The sequence below is a fragment of the Vespula vulgaris genome, chromosome 6 (genome assembly GCF_905475345.1).
Source record: "Vespula vulgaris chromosome 6, iyVesVulg1.1, whole genome shotgun sequence".
NCBI classification, from domain to species: domain Eukaryota; kingdom Metazoa; phylum Arthropoda; class Insecta; order Hymenoptera; family Vespidae; genus Vespula; species Vespula vulgaris.
This window is the reverse complement of record NC_066591.1, coordinates 2,228,419-2,249,719: the sequence shown is the minus strand read 5'-3', so window position 1 is coordinate 2,249,719 and position 21,301 is coordinate 2,228,419. Positions and strand designations below refer to the sequence as shown.

The window sequence follows — 21,301 nt, the reverse complement described above, 5'->3', positions numbered from 1 at the left end:
CCAACTACGAAATATGTTGGTATTGTAATTTGGTTATGTTGGCACTCTTAGTTAATTCTGGTTCCATTTCCATGAAGATATCTATTAAATGTATAATCGATTTACAAATCGATTCTGATTGGTTTTTGTCAGAGGTGAGGTGATAAAAATAGCGTCATTGGTGAATAAACGTATGAAAATTAGCCTTTGTTTCTTACTACATAAATACATTTCGATCACGTATATTCTTACTTTTTAATATCTACAAATTACACCTCTGAAAGTTTCTCATTTTATAATTGATACACCTAACATTTAAATTGGCCGTTTTCCAATGTAAATAATAATATCGAGACGCCGTGAAGTGCACACGCATGTAGGATATACTTTTAAAAGCTATCGTTCAAACAGCTGATTCGGCAAATGCACTTCTGACGCGTGGTGTTGTAAATGTAATATGAATGTAAGTGACGTGTAGAGTATCGGTACCTCTGTGATCAACATAGTTGTGTTAAATTCGTATATAAATTGATTGACTGTTATGAAGATAAATTAATTCATCGATCGTCAATGTCATATATTATTTAAAACGAAATATGTACGTTGACGTGTCCTAATGACGTAATTTCTTTAAAGAAAGATATTCTTCGAGAATGTACACGTACACATTAGCAGTGATTGATTAAATATTTCCGAACATTAAATTTGCAATGAGGATACTAAAATTACCAGATCTCTCATGAGACTATAGATTTAAAATAGTGGAAATATGAAGCCTAATCAAAGTGTTTTACTTTTCTTGCTCGCGTTGGTTATGTTTTCTATAGCAGAAACCGAAAATGGAGCGAAAAAACGAAGTGATATTACACAAAAATCTAATTCAAAGGAAGAAACAGAAGATAAGACTGTGGAGGATGTAGAAAATGTCTTTGAACATCTACACGAATTGAAAGCTTTACGTGAAAGTATATTGAAATTTGTACCGGATGCTCTTCTAAATGAAAAAATTCCTAAACAAATAAAAGAGGAATCGGAAAGTGAACCCGAGGAACCTGTGGAGAATACGTTAAGAAATGCAGAGTTATGGATGAAAACTATGATAAGTCAATCTAAAGATATAGATTTGATGGATACAAATATGCAATCTATAGAAGATGAAGATTTAACTTCTTGGGTTGACGAAGAACAGTATGAGAATTCTGAAGAAGAAGTAAGAGAACCTTTGACACCAGAACAGGAAGAAGGTAAATAAAAATTATGTATTAAATATTATATACTTTGTTTTCAATTCTAATAACAAGAAATAGATTTGAGAATATCTTCTTATCTTTTTAATAATTACATGACCAATTGTTCTATAAATATCTTATTACGACTGCATCTATTTTAGCCCAGCAGTTGTTCAACAATGCCCAAAATTTATTAAATGCAACACGTGCAAACAAACTGGAAGCTTATAAGTTACTTACAGTAGCAGCAACATTAGGACACAAGGAAGCTAGATCTATGTTAGCATGGGCACAATTACTTGGAACTCCCATTAGTACTACTACTCGATCTCTTATTCAAAATATTCCTGTTACATACCAAACTTTCAAAGAATTGGCTGAAGTAGGCTTACCATCTGCGCATATGGTTTGTAAATAATAATAGAATTATAGAAGTATAGAATAAATGGAATTATACAAGTATAGAATTATTAATTTATGAGATCTAATAAACATTTTTTTTATAGGGTATAGGATTTTTATATGCGACTGGATTAGGTGGAGTCAATGCCTCTCAAGCAAAAGCTTTGCTACATTATACAATGGCAGCTCTGGGAGATGATACTCGTGCACAAATGGCTTTAGGGTATAGACATTGGGTAGGAGTTACAACTCCTGTATCATGCGAACGGGCATTGGATTATTACCGAAAAGTAGCGAATAAAGTTGCAGAGGAAGTATCCCTTAGTGGTGGACCAGTTGTACAACGTGTCAGACTTTTAGATGAATATGACAATCCTGGATACAGCTCTGGAATTTTTGATAGAGACTTAATAGAATATTATCAATTATTAGCTGAACAAGGAGATGTACAGGCCCAAGTAGGTCTTGGTCAACTTCATTATCAAGGAGGTAGAGGAGTGCCTTTGGATCATCAAAGAGCACTACAATATTTCCAATATGCTGCTGATGCAGGCAATCCTATTGCCATGGCATTTTTAGGAAAGGTATGAGAATGAGAAGTGATCTCTTTATATTTGCGTGACAAATTTTTCTTATTACGTATTATTATGTAGATTTACCTTGAGGGAAGTGATTTTGTAAAACAAGATAATGAAACAGCATACATGTATTTCAAAAAAGCAGCTGATCTGGGAAATCCTGTTGGACAAAGCGGTTTAGGAATGATGTATTTATATGGAAAAGGTGTTGAAAGAGATACAGCCAAAGCTTTACAGTATTTCAGTCAAGCTGCAGAACAAGGATGGGTAGATGGCCAACTTCAACTGGGCAATATGTATTTCAGTATGTAACGGATATTATTCTACCTTCGACTTTTTGCTTGTATAATGCTTAAAATATTCTCAATATATTTATATTTTATTATAAAAATATTTTTTTAAGGTGGAACTGGAGTAAGAAAAGATTATAAATTGGCAAACAAGTATTTTAATTTGGCCAGTCAATCGGGCCATGTTTTAGCATATTATAATCTTGCTCAAATGCATGCAACTGGAACTGGCATGATGCGAAGTTGTCCAACAGCTGTAGAATTATTTAAAAATGTTGCTGAAAGAGGAAAATGGAGTGATCAATTAATGACAGCACATACTGACTACAGAGAAGGCAGAATAGATGAAGCGTTTGTCAGTTATTATCTTCTTGCTGAAATGGGTTATGAAGTGGCTCAAAGCAATGCAGCCTTTATTTTGGATAAAGGTGAAACTACAATCCTCTCTGAAGAGGAAGAATTAGTTCGAGCTTTACAACTTTGGGCAAGAGCAGCTGCTCAAGGATATTCTGCGGCGCAGGTATAAATTTATATGATAAAATAAAATTATTTAAAAATTTAATGTATATGCGAAAAAAATATATTTTTTAAAATAGGTGAAACTTGGCGATGCTCATTACTATGGTAGAGGAACGAAAATAGATTATGAAGAAGCAGCAAGTCATTATCGTTCAGCTTCTGAACAGCAACATAATGCTCAAGCTACGTTTAATTTGGGCTATATGCACGAACGTGGCCTAGGATTAGCAAAAGATCGTCATCTAGCTAAGCGATGTTACGATCTAGCAGCGGAAACTAGTCCTGATGCACGAGTACCTGTTGCTTTAGCTTTGATCAAACTTTCTTTCTTATTTGGTCTTGACTATCTACAAGAATTTAGTCTGATAGATCAATTGGATAAGTGGGATCAGTTGCTTGGTCAAAATTGGGATCTGTATTTAATCGGATTTCTTACAGGAATGCTTAGTCTTATCATATACTTCCGCAGGCCGCAGCCACCTCCCCCACCAAGACCTGTACCTCCTGTTAACTAAATTTTTATATTCTCCTGCATTTTGTGTACATGTGCTATTTTAAGCTAAGCTCGGAATCTACTTTACAAAAGAACTTCGTTAAACTGACTGTGACATTGTTGATAATGAAATTTAAAGTTTCTTTCTCTAGAATCGTAAGTGATATAAGTTATATACATATAGTGATTTTTTAATAATTTTCTTTCTTGTACAGTTTAACCACTTGTGAAGCTGATGTAAAATCTTTTTAATATTTTATGTGCAAATGAGGAAAATATAAAAAAACATACCACTATATATATTGCTGATATTATTTTTGTCAATGCACACTCATTTTTAAAAAGCAAAATATTAATAAATAAAATTTAATTATATCTGTAATGAAACACGTCAATATTATTTACAATTTCTGAGCTTAGCTTTTAGATCATCAAGTTTCATTGCAGAAAGAAAATCATCTGGATATTAATATATTTCAATGTTATTTTCCTTTTTTTTTTCAATGGTATGATAAAGTAAAACATCTAGGTTTCATTTTTTTTTTTTTTGTAAAATTAAATTTTACAATGCACATACATAATTTCAATGGTTATACCCTAAATAATCGGACTGTCTTTCCAAGTGGATAATTATACAGTGATTTTGTACAAATAAATAAATTAAAGAATAATATTTGAAATGATATCATTGTTGTTATTTTAGATTGCAAATAACATATATAGAATTCAAGAAAAGTCATTATGTGTGTAATATAATGAAATATGAGAATATTGTTAGTTATTTGTATAATAAAAGTGTTTCATCTTTATCATTATCACATAATATTTTTTCTCGTATTTGTATCTGTATTATAATCAATAACACTCCAAAATTTTTACTATGGCAACGATAATCAATGTATATCAAAGTCCATTATTGTGTGATGGAATAACCTAGTTCATTTTCTATATAAAAAATTTCCAAAATTAATCTAAAGTATGATATTCTGTAAAAGTTTATCAAGTTGTAAAAATTATGTTTAGTTCACATTTTTCCAGAGGTCATAATAAAAGTATTGAAGATATGCAATACTTGTTAAATTTTAATTAACATTTATTAATAAGAATAAATTGACACATAAATAAAATTAAAATGCCAAAAAAGAAACGTGGAACTAGAGATAAAAAGACTAAAAAAAGTCCTTGGTTGAATGAAAGAGAAACGTTATTTTATGAACAACAAATTTTGGACAATAATAGACAATTAGCACGGTATGATATATAATATCCATATAATTACAAAAATACATAAAATTGTGTTATGTGCTTGATATATGTAAATATTACAGACTGCGAACCACTAATGAAGAACTTGAACATGAAGTTAAAACTATAAGGAAACAGTTTACGAAACTTGAAGAAGATCGTTCGGATATTGTAGCATATTTGAAACGTAATTTAACAGAAAAAATTGAAGAGACACGTGAATTAAATGAACGAATATCTGCTTTAGAAGAATTGCGAAGAAAAGAATTAACTATGTTTAAAAAAAAAGAAGCAGCAATGGAATTTGAATATCACAGTATGGAAACTAACTTAACTGCAGAAGTCAAACTGACGGGTAGATATATATTTGTTGTAATATGCTTTCATATGTAGATTTGGTTTTTTTTTTTTACCAAAATTATATTATGAATTAATGTACATAGATATATCAATAATTGGAGGAAGCTATACACTATGTTCTGATATTTGAACTGTCTGTTAATAGCTGGTAAATTAAATGCATTAGAAGATTGGAGAATAGCACGACTCGATTTAATGCATAAATTTGAAGTGCAGAATCAACAATTAAAAGACCAAGAAGAAAGACATAAAAACGCTCTCCACGCTGCTGAAAAAGCACTAATCGTTGGAAAGGCTAAGTAATTTCAATATCTTTATATTTATTGATTCTAAAATCTATTAAATATTTATTTTAGAGATGGTTTTATTTCATTGCAATTAATTTATCTTTAAGTAATCTATTGTGATTAATAAAATTTAAATAACAAATATTTTTTTCATTACAAAAGAATGCAAAAAGAAATGGAGGAACGGTTAAATGAATTAGCTGAAAAGTTTAGAGAAGCGACCAATATTCGTATAGCAGATACTACTCATAGAGCAGTAAGAGAAAACATTGCATTAAATCAAGAATTAGATATGATGTTGGAACTTTGTCGTGAACTACATTCTAATACTATGGATTATAAAGAAGCTGTTAAGATGTTAAAATTACAAGCCGATTTATTTGAAGAAGAAAAGAATATTGCTTTAAATAAAACAATTAAACAAAAGCGTATGATTACCAATCTTGCAAAAGATTGTAATGTCATGACTGATAAATATGTGAAATTACAAAGATTCAATTATTATCTTCTTAGCCATATAGCATTATTAGAAGAATATAAAGAGAGATCTATTACAGCTGAGAAGAAAATTCGTATTCTTGAACAAAATTTACAACAAATTAAAGAAAGTAAAACTCAAATATTAACAGAAATTCATTCTAAACGACAAGAATTTGATAATTTAAATCAGACATTAAAAGAGGCTAAACAATGCATAATGGAAGCATTGCAGGTAAATAAATAAACTTAAAGTATTGATATCATTTCTTTCGATTATTTTTACATTGACTTTAAATATTTTATTATAGTTGCAAGAAAAACTATCTGCAGAAGATGTATGCAGTTCTTGTCATACTGATCTTAAAGAAGAAGTACTTTCTTCTCTTCTTAATATATTGAAAAAGCAATATATTCCTAGTATATCATCTCATCATATAAGTCAACAGGTACATAACTATTATATTTCTAATTATATAAAAAAAATCATATGATTTCTTTTAAAACATATATAAAATATACTTTCTGTATTGTTACTTATTACATAATTTTTTAATTACATAAAAATATATTTAGGAAGAAGATATAGAATGTCATTATGAAAAAGGTAGTTTAGGTTTATTGCAAACCACACCTGAAGTAGAAACAGATCAACAAGGAAAGGATGAATCTGTAAAGATAGAAGAAAAACAAAAACCTTTATCTATGCCTGAGAAGGTACCATCTTGTTTATTAAATGATGACAGTTCTGATATAATCTCACCATCATCATCCATAAACCATGAAATAATTTAAAATATATCAATATTATCTTATATTTATATGCTATATATATAATATGCACACACATATATATATATATATTTACATAACACACAAGTATATCTCTATATATTATTACTTATTTACAATGTTATAAAGATCTTTTATTGTTTAATGTTATAAAGATCATTTTATTTGTTAATCTTATTTTAATTGTGTAGGTGATATAAATAATATCTTATAACATTTTAATATCTGTGTATTTAAAAAATTTTGAATTTTTTAATTTTATTTTCTCTCAAAAAAATCTTATCAATAAATGGTGTTTTTTTCGAAAATAGTTTATGTATAAAAATAAAGCTTTTTCAAAAACTCTATATAATCATGTCCTTGTTTGTTCACTAAAATCTTTCAAAAATTACGTTTAGTTTTACCGTTAGTGAATAAAACAGCAAAGATAATAGCACAATAATAAAATATGAACTATAAAAAATGTTTTTTAACAAGAGATTATTGTTTCCGATTTTCAAAATAATTTGGACTAATAATGACTTGAAAATTATTTATTTTTAATTAATACATGATATTAATAAAAAAACAAATGATTTTAACAAGGAAAATAATATTTTTCAAAAACGATAAAATAATTTATAAAAATCTTTATCTCGAATGAGCCCTCGATTTCCAAAATTAAACAAAAATTGCGACTAAGAAAACTTATTGCGTACAACCTCGCAAACGCAAAGGAAGTGATCCCCACTCTTAATGCGATCCTTTAAATATGATTCTGTAAGCCATCTTTTGGAAGACATTTGTACTAATTGTAAGACTTTTCGTGTTACTGCGCACTTGTGTTAAAGTTTGGCGCGTAGCTTGCATTTGTTTTTAACTTCGTAACCTGTTTCTTTGTTCCTTCCTTAGATGCACGAGTGCAAAGTTTTAGTTAAATTATTAATTGACTCGCGTTAAAAAATTATTTTATTTTGAGTTAATTTTATAAAAAAAAAAAAAATAGTTAAAATGACATCATTACGAAATACCGGGAAATTTCGATGGGATAAAAAAAATATCAAAACTGATCAAAAAGATATTAATCCTGAGTCTGGGACTGCTTCAGAGTTAGTTTTTTCTTTTATATGTATCATTTGTTATACATTCTGAATCATTGTTATACATAATAAATCTTTTTCATTGCATTTTTTTTTAGAGAAAGCTCAGTAGGAAGATTAAATCAAATTAATGAAAATATAAGAGTGGATGTTCTGTATGGATTTCACACAGTTACCGATATGAAAGAAAGAGTTGGATTTCTAATTAATATGCACATTGTAAAAAACATACTATATAATTGTTACATTAAGTTATAACATTATTGATAATAGATATCTTTATTTATAGACAGAAATTAGAGAAGATGACAAACGCTTGTTAAGTGGTGTAGATTATTATTTTTTAGAAGAGGATTGTACCAGATTTAAAATTTCTTTACCATATTGTCCATATTTTTATATCTTATGTCGTAAAGATACTTTAGAAGAAGTTTCTACTTTTTTATATAAGAAATATAATGGTCGTATTGTTAAAATTGAATCTATTAGTAAAGAAGATTTAGATTTGGTAAGTAGCTATTATTTATTCTAATAAATTTAAACGGATAGATAATCCGAGAATATATATTTTTCCATAAAAAAAAAAAAATATATATAAACTTTGTTTCATTTTTATAGTCTAATCATTTAATTGGTTTGAAACAAAAATATTTAAAATTATATTTTGAAAATACAGTCGATTTAACAAAAGTAAGACGTGAAATAATGAGTGCTGTTAGAGTAAATAAGGAAAGAGAAAAAAGTCGTACTTATTACACAGATATGTTGTCTAACGTTTTGAATCCAACTGAGGAACAAAAAGGAAAACAAATTGTAGACCATATGGAAAATATTCTTGATATCAGGTAAATGTTATCTTTATATTTGAATTATTTTCTTAATTTTTTATTACATTTAAATATTTTACAAAGGGAATATGACGTACCACATCATCAACGAGTATCCATTGATGTTGGTATATTCTGTGGTGCTTGGTATTCTGTTAAAAGTAAAGGGTCTGAGCCAGCTATTATTACAAGAAGAAATGATATTATTGAACCTCCAGATCCTATTGTATTGGCATATGATATTGAAACAACAAAACTACCTTTAAAATTTCCAGATGCTAATACAGATCAAATTATGATGATATCATATATGATAGATGGACAAGTATTAATTTGATTTATATCATTATTATAAATCGGATACATACGGATTTTTTATATGCTATGTTTTTAGGGATATTTAATAACAAATAGAGAAATAATTTCAGAAGATATAGAAGACTTTGAATATACGCCAAAACCAGAATTCGAGGGTTTATTTACGATTTACAATGAACCAAATGAAAAATCAACAATAAAGAAATTTTTTGATCACATCAATGATGTCAAGCCACATATTTTTGTCACATACAATGGTGACTTCTTTGATTGGCCTTTTGTGGAAGCAAGAGCAGCTGTACATAATATGGCAATGAAAGATAAAATTGGTTTTACAAAAAATCGTGAAGGAGTTTATTCTAGTAGACCAGCTATACATATGGACTGTTTGAGGTATGTACATGACATTGCTACTCTTGTTTATTTTAGTAAATTTAATTAATGCATTATTCTTACAGCTGGGTACGACGTGATTCTTATCTTCCTGTTGGATCACAAGGTCTGAAAGCTGTTACAAAAGCAAAACTTCGATATGATCCAGTCGAATTAGATCCTGAAGAAATGTGTAGACTAGCAGTTGAAGAACCACAAACTCTAGCGAGTTATTCTGTATCTGATGCAGTAGCAACCTATTACTTATATCAAAAATATGTGCACCCATTTATATTTGCATTATCTACTATTATTCCCTTGGAACCTGATGAGGTTTATAAAATATTTTTGCAGCATTAAAAAAGTATATATAAATAAATAAGAAGGTTTTATGTTTTATTATTATGTTATGTAGGTGCTTAGAAAAGGGACTGGAACTCTTTGTGAATCTCTTCTTATGGTAGAAGCTTTTAAAGCTAATATCATATTCCCTAATAAAGAAGAAGCAGAATTGAATAAGTTAACTAAACATGGTCATGTATTAGATCAAGAAACATATGTAGGTGGTCATGTAGAAGCATTGGAAAGTGGGGTATTTCGAGCAGATATTCCATGCCATTTTAAAATAGTACCAAACATGGTAAATGAATTAATGAATGGAGTTGAAAATGCTTTAAAGTATGCGATCCAAGAAGAAGAAAAAGTACCAATGGATATGGTAATCAACTTTGATGATATTGTAACAGAAATAAAAAATAAGTTACAATCTCTGAAGGATCATCCACTGAGACTTGAAAATCCTGTAATATATCACTTGGATGTTGGTGCAATGTATCCAAATATTATTTTAACTAATCGATTGCAGCCTTCTGCTATGGTTAATGAATTTGTCTGTGCTGCATGTGATTACAACAAACCTGGAGCTCTTTGCAAAAGAGAAATGAAATGGATGTGGAGGGGAGAATATTGTAAGTTACAAAATGTAATAAATTAAAAAGTAAGATTAGCTAGGTTTTGTTTACTTACTTCATTTCATTTTTGTTATTTAGTGGCTGCCAACATAGGTGAATACCAAAGAATTCAACAACAACTTGAGATAGAAAAATTCCCTCCAGTCTTTCCTGGAGGTCCTCAAAGAGCATTTCATCAATTGTCTAAAAAAGAACAAGCTACTTATGAAAAAAAGAGGCTTACAGAATACTCTAAGAAAGTATACAAAAAAGCAAAGATCACAAATATGGAAGAGAGAACTCAAATTGTCTGTCAAAAGGAAAATTCTTTCTATGTAGATACTGTACGAGCATTCAGAGATAGACGATACGAATATAAGGCACTAACTAAAGTTGCTAAACAACAAGTAGTAGCAGCTACAGCACAGGGTGATGCAGCTGATATTAAATCTGCTAAAAATAGAGAGGTTCTATATGATTCTTTACAGTTAGCTCATAAGTGTATTCTCAATTCCTTCTATGGCTATGTCATGAGAAAAGGGTATATATCATTTGTATATTCAAATTTATTTTTTAACAGTTTAAGTTTTTTTTTTTTTTTTTAAGTGATTGTATCTTTTATATTTACTTTCTATTTATTTGAATATTTTATATTTAATAGATCACGATGGCATAGCATGGAAATGGGTGGTATTGTATGCTATACAGGAGCTAATATTATCATGAAAGCTAGAGAAATCATAGAACAAGTTGGTCGACCATTAGAATTAGATACAGATGGTATTTGGTGTGTGTTGCCAGCATCATTCCCAGATAATGTGATTATTCATACTACTCACGCAAAAAAATCGAAACTTACTATTTCTTATCCTAATGCTATTCTCAACTACATGGTGAAAGTATGTTAAAAAATAATCATTTTATATTTTTAAAATTTCATTTATGTGTGTATATATATGTATATATAAAATTTGTGATAAATAGGAAAAATTCACTAATCATGTATATCATGAGCTTGTGGATTCTGAAAATATGAAATATGAAATAAGACATGAGAATTCAATTTTCTTTGAAGTTGATGGACCATATTTAGCTATGGTATTGCCAGCAGCAAAAGAAGAAGGAAAGAAGTTAAAAAAACGATATGCAGTATTTAATTTTGATGGTAGTTTAGCAGAATTAAAAGGTTTTGAGGTCAAAAGAAGAGGTGAATTAGAATTGATTAAAAACTTTCAATCTTCTGTTTTTGAATCATTTTTGCATGGTAAAACACTGGAGGAATGTTACGCATCTGTTGCTAAAGTGGCTAATCATTGGCTTGATATTCTTTATAGCAAGGTAAAAATTATTTTACTAATAATTATACATATATATGGATATTTTTGATAACATTCTGTATTATCTAATTTCAAAAATATATATTATTTAGTGTGCAAATATACCTGATATGGAATTATATGATCTTATAACTGAAAATAAATCTATGTCACGTAAATTAGAAGAATATGGACAACAAAAATCTATATCAATTACAACTGCAAAAAGATTGGCTGAATTTTTAGGAGATGAAATGCTTAAGGATGCAGGTTTAGCATGTAAATCTGTTATAGCTATAAAACCAGCTGGTGCACCTGTTACAGAACGGTCTCATAATTATTATTTTTTTATTTTATTTTTATACTTGAGTACATAAAAAATCAAAAATAATTAAATAGAAACTCACATTTATATTAAACCTATTATATCATTTAATTATATTTAAATATTATAGGGCTGTGCCTTTGGCTATATTTCAAGCAGATCCAGCAGTGAAGAAACATTATTTACGAAAATGGTTAAAAGATTCGAGTATACAAGATGATGATATACGTCAAATATTGGATTGGGGTTATTACATTGAAAGGCTTGGAAGTACTATACAGAAAATTATTACTATACCAGCAGCTATGCAAGGGGTATGCATATAAGAATGTTAGAAAAATATAAAAATAACGAAATTAAATTTTTTACGTTACTTGTTTTCTTTAGCTTACAAATCCAGTTCCAAGAGTCAAACATCCAGATTGGTTGCATAAAAAAGTAATGGAGAAAAATGCAACTCACAAGCAAAAACAAATTACCGACTTTTTTAACAAAGGAAATACATCTAATGTGGATAACAACGATAATAATTCGAGTATTGCAGAATCTTGTGACATAGAAGATCTACTAGGTAGAAAAGAAAGTTTTAAGGTACCCATTGCAAATGTTACAAAAAGAAAAAGAAGAAACAGTGAAGAGGAAGAAGATAACATTAAAAATAAAAGTTGGAAAGAAATATTAGGTGCACCACCTCCTAGGGGAACTACAAAAGTATATTCATATAATTAAATTAATTATTATTCAGTTTTCCATCTTATTAAAATCTGTTTATTTATATGTAACTATGCTTAACAGGAGGAACACTTAAAATGGTTGGAGTTTCACAAAAAGAAATGGCAATTTCAAGCTAAGCAAAGAGGACAACATGTTAAGAAAAAAAGTAAAATAGTAGATAATGAGATTGAATCTAGTTTTGGTGTAATAAGAAATCCTCAGTCTTCAACAACATTATCTGGCTTTTTACGACGTGCACAGAAAAAAATACTTCAGACGCCATGGCAAATTCTTGAAGTATATCAATTTTTTTCTTTCTTTTTTTTTCATAATTCTTTTATGTGTATTACAGAATTTAATTTTATTAATGATTAACAGTTGACACCAACAAATGAACCTGGCATGTTTCGATTGTGGATAATAGTAGATAATGATTTGCAAAGAGTACGTCTTGTAGTACCACGTATTTTTTATGTAAATAGTCGTGAAGTAAGACCTGATCCTGGTCCAAATCAATTATGGAAAAAGTGTTCCAGAATCTTACCACGATCGCGTAGAGTCTATAATCTTTATCAGTATTCAGTACCAGAAGCACTGTACCAACAACACAATCAGTAAGATATAATAATAAATCAATACACATGTAATCACGTAATTATACAATAGAATTGAGTATTGTAATTGTATATTTTTTTTAAAGGGGCTTGATATCGGATTTAACTAAACCATATATTGAAGGTATTTATGAAACTCAAATGTCATTAGAATTTAGAGCTATACTTCAATTAGGATGTGTGTGTATTGTGGATCCAAAGGCAATAAGAAAGATACCAGATGGATCTGATACATTTTTGTTAGAACAATTACAATTCAAAAGTATTGCTGTACAACCTTATCTCCAAGAGGTAATTTTACATTGCATATATAAAAAATTTTACATTGCATATATAAAAATGTTATTTTAGATATTTAAAATTAATGTATTTTCATTTAATATTATATAAACATTTTTTTTTTATTTTAGTGGGAATCAATTAATCATATATTTTTATATCATCATTGGAGTGCGAATCATCAAAGATCCTTATGGGGATTATTTCTAAGTGCAAGTAAACGAGCACATATATTTATTTTGGATTCAGTTTCATCCAACCAAATGCCAAATCTAAATGCATTATATACACACGAGAAGGAAATAACGTAAGCTTATATAATCTAGAATAAAATATAAAGAAATAATTTTTTTGTATTATTATTATAACGATGTTAAATATATTTATAGTATAGAGAAAATTGGAGAGGACAAAGTGAAAACACTACCTGATACAATGAAATTTGTAGTCAAGGTAGAAACAAATTTTCAACAAGTGTGTAGAGTATTACAAGCAGCATTACAAGCATATAAAAATGAAAGACATGGCAAAACAGTTGTAATCTTGCAAACAGCAATAGGTAAGTAGTCTATCATTTTACTTATTTCTTACATAAACATATTATTTATTAATAAATTTCATTTAATTGTTCATGACTTCCATATTTATATAGATAGAGCAACTTTAACTGCTGATATGCCTTTACTCCATGAATTCCCATTAATTAGTACACATGTTCGTGATGTTGAAAATTTATATAATACATTGGAATGGCAAAAATTGGGTGCTAAAATGATGATAAGACATTATTTAAAAATTCAACAAATAATAGAGTTAATGGTAGAACAATGCAGATTCTTTCATGTTCCTATTGGAAATATACCAGCTGATCCAACTCTTTTTGGAGCAGATTTATTTTATGCTAGACATTTACAGAAGAATAACTTTGTATTGTGGTGTTCTCCAACAGAGAAACCTGATCTTGGTGGTAATGAAAACGATGACAGCAGGTAATCTTTATTATATTTTCGTAATCAATAATTAATAATATAAATATTGTGAACACGAATAATGTTCTAAAAATTTACAGATTATTGAGTGCCTTTGAAGAAAGTACAAGTTGCATTATAAATAATGCAGCTACATATTCTAGTGTATGTGTAGAATTAGATATAGAGAGTCTTGCAGTAAACACATTATTGCAACATCATAATGTTCATATTATTGATGGTACTAATACATTTGTTGCATTTAGCAATATACAAAAAGCATCATTGCAGGTATTAACTATATATAATTCATGACATGTCAATTACATTTAAATGTGATTTTTTTTTACAATTACTAGGAAATGGTAGCAGGTGATACACCAGTTACCTCAATTCCAAGTTATGATGAAACTACATTATGTAGTCCTGCCTTTAAAATATTACAGATTATGGTAAATGCATGGTTACGTGATGTAACAGTATATAAAAATATCTTTGCAGATTATCAAATAATACATTTTTATAGGTAATTAGTAATACTATTGGAGTTATTTCAATTTTTTAATATATGTATATATATATATATATATTTTTAATATTTCAGATGGTTGCGTTCGCCTAATGCATTGTTATACGATCCCGCTTTATATCGTATATTATGTAATTATATGAAAAAATTATTTATACAATTGATAGCAGCATTTAAAAATCTTGGTTGTATCATTGTATTTGCAAATTTTAATAAGATTATTGTATGCACAAAAAAGAGAACATTATCTGATGCTTTAGGATATGTAGAATTTGTTGTTACTACTATACGCGACAAGGAACTTTTTCATAGCATTGAGATGACTTCTGAGCAATGTTGGGAGTATTTAATTTGGTTAGATTTGGTAAGTTATTTTGTATATCATATAATAAATAAAAAGGTGATATATCATATATATCATATATATCCGCAAAAGTCATTGTTATATCCTTATTTATAAACAGTATAATTATGCTGGCATAAGAGGAAAGATACAAAAAATTACTGATGAAAATGCTACACAAACTGATGATAATTGTGGTGAAAGAGATAATACTCCCAGAAGTTCTACTGCTGATAACGATAATAATGATGATGACACGGTATGTTTCAATTAGCAAATTTCACAGAGATTAAGGACACGTAAAATTGTAATATAAATTAGTAATTCTATTATTAATAACATTTAAATAAATCTTTCAGCCTGAAATTGCAATGAACTGGAACTTGGCATCTTATTTACCTAAAGAAGTAGCATGTCAAAGTACTTTTAATGCTATCATTGCAGGATACATAAGTGCTACTTATCAACATATATGTAAAAACGAAGAAACATCTGATAATCTTTTACATAAAAAAAGAACAGATTATAGTCAAGATTTTATTGCACCACTTGGGCTTGGTGCATTGGGAAATACAGCAGATTTTGCTAAAAAACTTATTTCAGGAGAAATGTCACAAAAACTTTTTCAGTCAGTATCTTATGTACATATAAAAATCGAGAATTTTTTTTTTTCGTATATTATTAATGTTTATAATATTAATTTTTATAGAATAATACAAAAAATACATAAAAAAATGCCAAAAAAAGTATTAACATCTCAAGAACATCCTGATTTAAATTTAGATGGCAAAGATAATAAAATAATTAATCCAGCACTTGAATTAATAAAAGCTGTATGCAAGGTATTATTTTTTATCTAATGTTTATATTAGTATGCATAATGAAATATATCAAAGTTTAAATTGAACTTTTTAATTATAGGTTTTATCTTTGGACAAAGAACTTGAGAACGAAGTACATGATTTACAAACAAATTTGTTGCGATTAATAAGAGTAGGTGGTTTTGGTGATAATGTTGAATGGAAAGATCCGTGCATATCTCTCGTATTACCCGAAATCATATGCAAAGGATGTAATCATACCAGAGATATAGATCTTTGTAAAGATACTTATGTACATGTAGAAAATAATAAGTATGTATAATAATATTATCGTATAATATCGTAATTATATTATAACGTTTATTAAAACAAGAAATATTTTTATTATCTTCAGGTGTACGTGGAAGTGCCCTCTATGCGAAACGATTTATGATAATAAAGAAATAGAATTTTTATTAATAAATACATTAAATCGCAAGAGTATGGCATATATACTCCAAGATTTACAATGCAGTAAATGTCTTGAAATTAAAAGAGGAAATATGGATGAACGTTGCACTTGTGGTGGTGATTTTAAAACATTGGTATGTGCAAAAGAAATTGCAGAGTATGCAAAAAAATGTAAATCTGTAGCTAACAAGTGTCAAATGAGTATTTTAGCAGAAATGGTCAACAAAACAGGACTCTTGTCATGAGAAGTTTAATATTTTATTGGTTTTTTTTCTTTTGTATGTTTATAATACTATAATAATAAGAATAATGGGATAATATAATCTCTCTCAGATTATTTATTTATTATGTATATATATATTTTTACAATGAACATTTTAATATGTTGAATGATTTTTTTATACATACATTTTCTACCTGAAGATCATATTGGTATATTTAACTTTTTGATACTCCTGAATCTATTGGTGGATCTAAAAAATGCAAATTAATAAATTGAATATTATATTGGTTATTTATATAAAATGTTTTCAAATTTTAATGAAACATTGGTCAAGTCACACAACATACCAGTAAAAGTAAATTTTGGGAAACTTGTCATATCTGTGCCAGGAGAACAACCATATTGAGTAGCGAGTATTTCTAATTTAGACTTTCTTTCTTGTTCAATTTCTGGAGTTGGGTCAACTAATTTTCCATCTCTGCATTCAGAAATAAAAATATTAGTAACTTCCTGATTTAGTAAACTAGATTTATTAACTTCATTTCATAATTAATAAAGAATCAAACATAGTATGAGAAGATAAATGTAAAGAATGATAATTGATATATAACACTTACTTGCTCTTGCTATTATATTCTCGAATTTTATCTATAAAAAGTTGTTGTATGGGATCACTAGCCTTTTGGAGAGCAGGTGCTACTATTCCTATATTGCGTTTGAATATTTTAGGAATATTTGGAGTAAGACGTAACCTCAACATCTTTATCTAAAATCAATTATGTTGTAGGATATTAATTTATCAAAGTAGAAAAATTTAATTAAAGATATAGAAAATATAAAATCTTTGTATCACACAATTATTTGTTATTTCTTTTATATTTTATAAGAAATAAGAATGTCGTATGTATGAACCACGGACACATTTAATCTTACGTAATAAATACTATCATTATACAAACTTATTATGTATTTATACGAACGGTGTAATAAACTTTACGAGTTACTGAATAAAAATATTAAAACAGTATAAAACTTCAATGTCTTTTGAATAATATAAAATTTGCTCACATTCTACTTAATGAATGAAAAATAAACGCAAATGCACTACACACACTGTAGCCAGTTTAATTTACCGAATAGTCGCTGCATGATCTTATCGCCACTTGTCATTGGTATAAAACTTACGCATGCGTAGTAATGACCAAATAAATATAATTTCGAGATATCGATATGATTTTATTATCACATGAGTAAATAAAATGGTCTTTATTGGTATTGTATCTATACTTTTTTTTTTATAATAATCTTTTCTTTATATAATCTAGTCTTAATTTATAATAATCTATATTTATACAAATAAGAGAAATCATTCGATTTCATATTCAGTATAACCTATGAACAAAACTTCGTGTCACCAATAGCAGACGATCACACCAAGTAGAGCCAATAAAATCAATAATTTGGAAAGATTAATTTAATAGCTAAATGAAAATTAATTCGAGATATTAAAAAATATGTTTAATATATATTATTTTATGGAAAAAATTCACTGGAATTACCATTTCCAGCATTGCCACTACTAAGAAAACTCCAAACTGTTATTGATCTGACGAAGGATAAGAATTGTACGTGGCTCCCTCCTTTAGTGATGCTGTTCAACAACAATTCGTGGGCTCCGTTATTAATTAAATGAATTCTTTTTACAGCTACGCTAAGTATATTAAAATTTCTTAAATGAGGAAGTTAGAGTCGCAAGAACCATGGGGTGCCGATCGTTTAGAAGCTCAATTGGAGGCTGCTCGCGATGGTCTAAGAGGTCTCGATCGAAGTATTCGAAAAATTTTGGGCCGGGACCTACCTGACGGTGAAAACGGACCGATACAACCTCCTCCCAGGTTAAACATACCCTAATATTTATTCCGTTAAATGTAAAAAAATTGCCGATTTTAATTCAGTATACTATTATTTGTGAAATATGTTTTCTTTGCACATAAGAATACATTTGCAATACGTGTTTGGAAACATAACCTAAATGTCCCAATAATATATAGCAATATTAGTATTTACTATATCTACATTTAAATCTCAATCAGTAAATTAATTTAATAATTTAAAAGATTATATAATAAAGTTGATTCTTAGAGAATCTTATAAAATATAAAATGTATTAATTAATTGTATTATTAGCAGACTTTCTCAAAAACGACCATTGCAAGAAGATCGTCGACGAGTCGTATCAGATTTCATAAATAATGAAATACCGGGTGCAAAAAGGCGTTGGCAAGCATCTAATGGAGAACCAAAAACGGTTTTTAGTCGTTTGAGTGCTCGTGTTCCTTCAACTGCCGATGACAGTGCAGATGAAGATGATACTGCTATTAAGGTAAAATTCCTCTTCTATAACATTATATTGTTACCGTTTTATATAGAACTATAGATCTTTATGTTTGCTTTTTATAGCCTGCTGTATCATCGAGAGTAATTGCTACACCCAGAGAAATTCCTTCGCGTCAAGAAGTAATCAGAAGAGAAAGAATAGATGAACGTAGTCGACAAAGGAATAAACGAATGTTTGGCGCACTTTTGGGTACTTTGCAAAAATTTAGATTAGAAGAGACCAAGTTAAAAGCAAAGGTAGATAATGAACATAAATTAGTTATGTTAATTTCTAAAATCAAGGCTTTTCTTTTAATATGATTGCAGGAAGATAAAAAAGCGGAAGTAGAAGCACGAGTAGAAGAAGCACGAAGAAGAGAAAAAGAAGAATTACGGCGAGAAAGACAACAATTATTTTTATCGCGTAAACGACAATTAGCAGAAGTACGAGCACTAGAAGCAAAGCTAGCGCGGAGTCGACAATTCCAAGATTGGCGTGCTGCGCAATTACCACTTGCTTCGTTCATAAAGACGCGTAACCAACCTTCTATATACTACATACCAAAACGAAAAAATCCTCAGACTGAAAGTTTGCTCGCCCAATCTGCGAAAGAACTTCATGGTTCGTATCTATGTTACTTTTAATTGTAAACATATCTTTTGTTGTAGTCTTTTTAACAGTATTATCGTTCAATAATTTTTTTTCTTTTCTCTTTTGTTTTTTTTCCATTTATTGCAGAGGAAATTGAAAGAAGAGAAAAAGCTTTGCTCGAAGAACTTGAATTAATAGAAACACAAATAGGCCTTGGGAAACAGCAACAAAATTTTGACGGAAGTACATCTTTGAATGCACCGGAAGAAGTATCTCAAACTGTAGAAGAAGGAGAAGAAAATCGTGATCCAAATCCGGAGAATAATGTAGAAACGACAAAAATAGAAGATTTAGATGTATCGATTAAGACGGAAAAGGATGAAAATGTTGTTGAGAATGCGGTTGAGAAAAACGATGAAAAACAAGTGGACCAAATCAAAAAGGACGAAAACAATGGCTAGCATTAAGTATTCATATTCAGTTTGTACATATAACGTACATTAGATGGTCCAGTCAAGAGAATGGAGCTTTTTTATTTAGTATTTTTCAATAAAGCACATGGTTTTGTCTCTGGAATCAAAAGGTAAAGAAACAGAAATAACATAGATACGGAATTGATGTTCAAAGAAACTTTTATGTGAAAAGATCACGATTCTGTTATCCTTGTGCAAATAAAAAATATCTACTTTTAGAATTTTCACGACATTGCAAAGGTATTAACAACGTATCGCGTTTAATTTTCTTTTTATTTGGCTATCTATTTAGAATCTTAATGTTTTAACTTCAAATCTTTTTCAAAATTATATAATTTACTATTTTCAAATAATTATATATATATATACACTTCACATATAGAATACATAAAAAACAAGCAACCGGTGATGGTTCATTCTCAACAATCAATAAACAAAATTCGAAATATTTTTCATATACATATGCAAGCTGTACAAGCTTTATCATTCTTCTTTAAAGGTAATTCGACTTTTTTGCTTATTTTTTTTCTTTTTTTTTTTTTAATTCGTGGACATTATATCGTCTTTACATGATGTATTCATGCCGATGAGAATGTAACTACACGTTATCAGAATATAGGGTACAAACAAAATATGTGCAATATATTCTGCAATAGAAATAATTTTCTTCGTAATAAATCCTGCGATAGGCGTGGACCATCTAAGCGCGAATTAATCCGACAAGTCGCTCGGATGATACAAGAAAAAAGTGATCACAGTCTCGATTGGTGTACACTTTGGAAGTCTGCTTTCTTTTTTTATCTAACGTTCGTTATATTCGAAGAAGCACAAAAAGTGTAAAATATATATGTATTATATATATATATATATATATATAATACGTATATATTAATATATGGAGCAGAAACCACAGGAATAAAAGACACCTTAGAGACTGTATACTCTTTTTTCTGTCACCAGTAAAAAAAAAAAAAGAAAAAGAAAAAAGAGTTCTTCAGCATGATTGTATAACGTGGATTCTTGATACAGTAAAATTCTCCTCTTGTATATTCTCATATTGTTTTCTCTTTTCATTATACTT

General features: G+C 28.7%; 5 protein-coding genes across 6 annotated transcripts; 4 read left to right on the top strand and 1 right to left on the bottom strand.

Annotated features, from left to right (window-relative positions):
* The first annotated feature begins 185 nt into the window (after window positions 1-185).
* Window positions 186-4,305, top strand: LOC127064501 (protein sel-1 homolog 1). Its single transcript, XM_050995659.1, has 6 exons — window positions 186-1,223; window positions 1,370-1,614; window positions 1,715-2,194; window positions 2,264-2,492; window positions 2,592-2,998; window positions 3,075-4,305. Exons 1-6 carry the CDS (start codon window positions 749-751, stop codon window positions 3,510-3,512), a joined length of 2,274 nt encoding a protein of 757 aa, XP_050851616.1. The 5' UTR covers window positions 186-748; the 3' UTR covers window positions 3,513-4,305.
* Window positions 4,306-4,460: 155 nt separating this feature from the next.
* On the top strand, window positions 4,461-7,003 carry LOC127064513 (serine/threonine-protein kinase dst2). Its single transcript, XM_050995676.1, has 6 exons — window positions 4,461-4,741; window positions 4,819-5,090; window positions 5,241-5,394; window positions 5,545-6,094; window positions 6,171-6,308; window positions 6,436-7,003. Exons 1-6 carry the CDS (start codon window positions 4,623-4,625, stop codon window positions 6,652-6,654), a joined length of 1,452 nt encoding a protein of 483 aa, XP_050851633.1. The 5' UTR covers window positions 4,461-4,622; the 3' UTR covers window positions 6,655-7,003.
* A 472-nt stretch (window positions 7,004-7,475) lies between these two features.
* On the top strand, window positions 7,476-16,946 carry LOC127064499 (DNA polymerase epsilon catalytic subunit 1). Its single transcript, XM_050995653.1, has 28 exons — window positions 7,476-7,739; window positions 7,829-7,949; window positions 8,020-8,238; window positions 8,349-8,575; window positions 8,642-8,882; window positions 8,952-9,268; window positions 9,334-9,580; window positions 9,663-10,215; window positions 10,297-10,738; window positions 10,859-11,096; window positions 11,182-11,535; window positions 11,627-11,841; window positions 11,969-12,152; window positions 12,226-12,549; window positions 12,634-12,849; window positions 12,931-13,166; window positions 13,253-13,457; window positions 13,577-13,752; window positions 13,835-14,004; window positions 14,098-14,434; window positions 14,515-14,704; window positions 14,773-14,939; window positions 15,018-15,306; window positions 15,407-15,544; window positions 15,645-15,913; window positions 15,995-16,127; window positions 16,207-16,418; window positions 16,501-16,946. The coding sequence occupies exons 1-28, from the start codon at window positions 7,642-7,644 to the stop codon at window positions 16,799-16,801; spliced, it is 6,819 nt and encodes a 2,272-aa protein (XP_050851610.1). The 5' UTR covers window positions 7,476-7,641; the 3' UTR covers window positions 16,802-16,946.
* Window positions 16,877-18,469, bottom strand: LOC127064535 (ATP synthase-coupling factor 6, mitochondrial-like). The gene is made up of 4 exons (XM_050995711.1): window positions 18,339-18,469; window positions 17,397-17,545; window positions 17,127-17,257; window positions 16,877-17,029 (listed from the first exon to the last, which is right to left on the bottom strand). Exons 1-4 carry the CDS (start codon window positions 18,348-18,350, stop codon window positions 16,995-16,997), a joined length of 327 nt encoding a protein of 108 aa, XP_050851668.1. The 5' UTR covers window positions 18,351-18,469; the 3' UTR covers window positions 16,877-16,994.
* On the top strand, window positions 18,275-21,267 carry LOC127064518 (pinin). 2 transcript variants are annotated; one of them, XM_050995685.1, is made up of 6 exons: window positions 18,275-18,404; window positions 18,486-18,674; window positions 18,967-19,162; window positions 19,240-19,413; window positions 19,483-19,777; window positions 19,895-21,267. In XM_050995685.1, the coding sequence occupies exons 2-6, from the start codon at window positions 18,514-18,516 to the stop codon at window positions 20,206-20,208; spliced, it is 1,140 nt and encodes a 379-aa protein (XP_050851642.1). In that variant the 5' UTR covers window positions 18,275-18,404; window positions 18,486-18,513; the 3' UTR covers window positions 20,209-21,267. The 2 variants fall into 2 exon arrangements, with proteins under 2 accessions (XP_050851642.1, XP_050851643.1); XM_050995686.1 differs by lacking the exon at window positions 18,275-18,404 and having other exon boundaries at window positions 18,514-18,674; window positions 18,970-19,162.
* The last annotated feature ends 34 nt before the right edge of the window (window positions 21,268-21,301 follow it).

What these genes read in the sequence shown, in the direction of transcription:
- LOC127064513 (XM_050995676.1), top strand. Translation starts at nt 4,623, where the DNA reads ATGCCAAAAAAGAAACGTGGAACTAGAGATAAAAAGACTAAAAAAAGT. An exon ending in TGCAGAAGTCAAACTGACGG is followed by an intron (nt 5,091 to 5,240) that starts GTAGATATATAT and finishes GTCTGTTAATAG; the next exon opens with CTGGTAAATTAAATGCATTA. An exon ending in GCATAATGGAAGCATTGCAG is followed by an intron (nt 6,095 to 6,170) that starts GTAAATAAATAA and finishes ATTTTATTATAG; the next exon opens with TTGCAAGAAAAACTATCTGC.
- LOC127064518 (XM_050995685.1), top strand. Translation starts at nt 18,514, where the DNA reads ATGAGGAAGTTAGAGTCGCAAGAACCATGGGGTGCCGATCGTTTAGAA. An exon ending in CCGATACAACCTCCTCCCAG is followed by an intron (nt 18,675 to 18,966) that starts GTTAAACATACC and finishes TTGTATTATTAG; the next exon opens with CAGACTTTCTCAAAAACGAC. An exon ending in AGACCAAGTTAAAAGCAAAG is followed by an intron (nt 19,414 to 19,482) that starts GTAGATAATGAA and finishes ATATGATTGCAG; the next exon opens with GAAGATAAAAAAGCGGAAGT.
- LOC127064501 (XM_050995659.1), top strand. Translation starts at nt 749, where the DNA reads ATGAAGCCTAATCAAAGTGTTTTACTTTTCTTGCTCGCGTTGGTTATG. An exon ending in GACACCAGAACAGGAAGAAG is followed by an intron (nt 1,224 to 1,369) that starts GTAAATAAAAAT and finishes CATCTATTTTAG; the next exon opens with CCCAGCAGTTGTTCAACAAT. An exon ending in ACTGGGCAATATGTATTTCA is followed by an intron (nt 2,493 to 2,591) that starts GTATGTAACGGA and finishes TATTTTTTTAAG; the next exon opens with GTGGAACTGGAGTAAGAAAA.
- LOC127064535 (XM_050995711.1), bottom strand. An exon ending in GAATATAATAGCAAGAGCAA is followed by an intron (nt 17,258 to 17,396) that starts GTAAGTGTTATA and finishes TTCTGAATGCAG; the next exon opens with AGATGGAAAATTAGTTGACC. An exon ending in CCCAAAATTTACTTTTACTG is followed by an intron (nt 17,030 to 17,126) that starts GTATGTTGTGTG and finishes TGCATTTTTTAG; the next exon opens with ATCCACCAATAGATTCAGGA.
- LOC127064499 (XM_050995653.1), top strand. Translation starts at nt 7,642, where the DNA reads ATGACATCATTACGAAATACCGGGAAATTTCGATGGGATAAAAAAAAT. An exon ending in TTCTCAACTACATGGTGAAA is followed by an intron (nt 11,097 to 11,181) that starts GTATGTTAAAAA and finishes TGTGATAAATAG; the next exon opens with GAAAAATTCACTAATCATGT. An exon ending in TACCAGCAGCTATGCAAGGG is followed by an intron (nt 12,153 to 12,225) that starts GTATGCATATAA and finishes TGTTTTCTTTAG; the next exon opens with CTTACAAATCCAGTTCCAAG.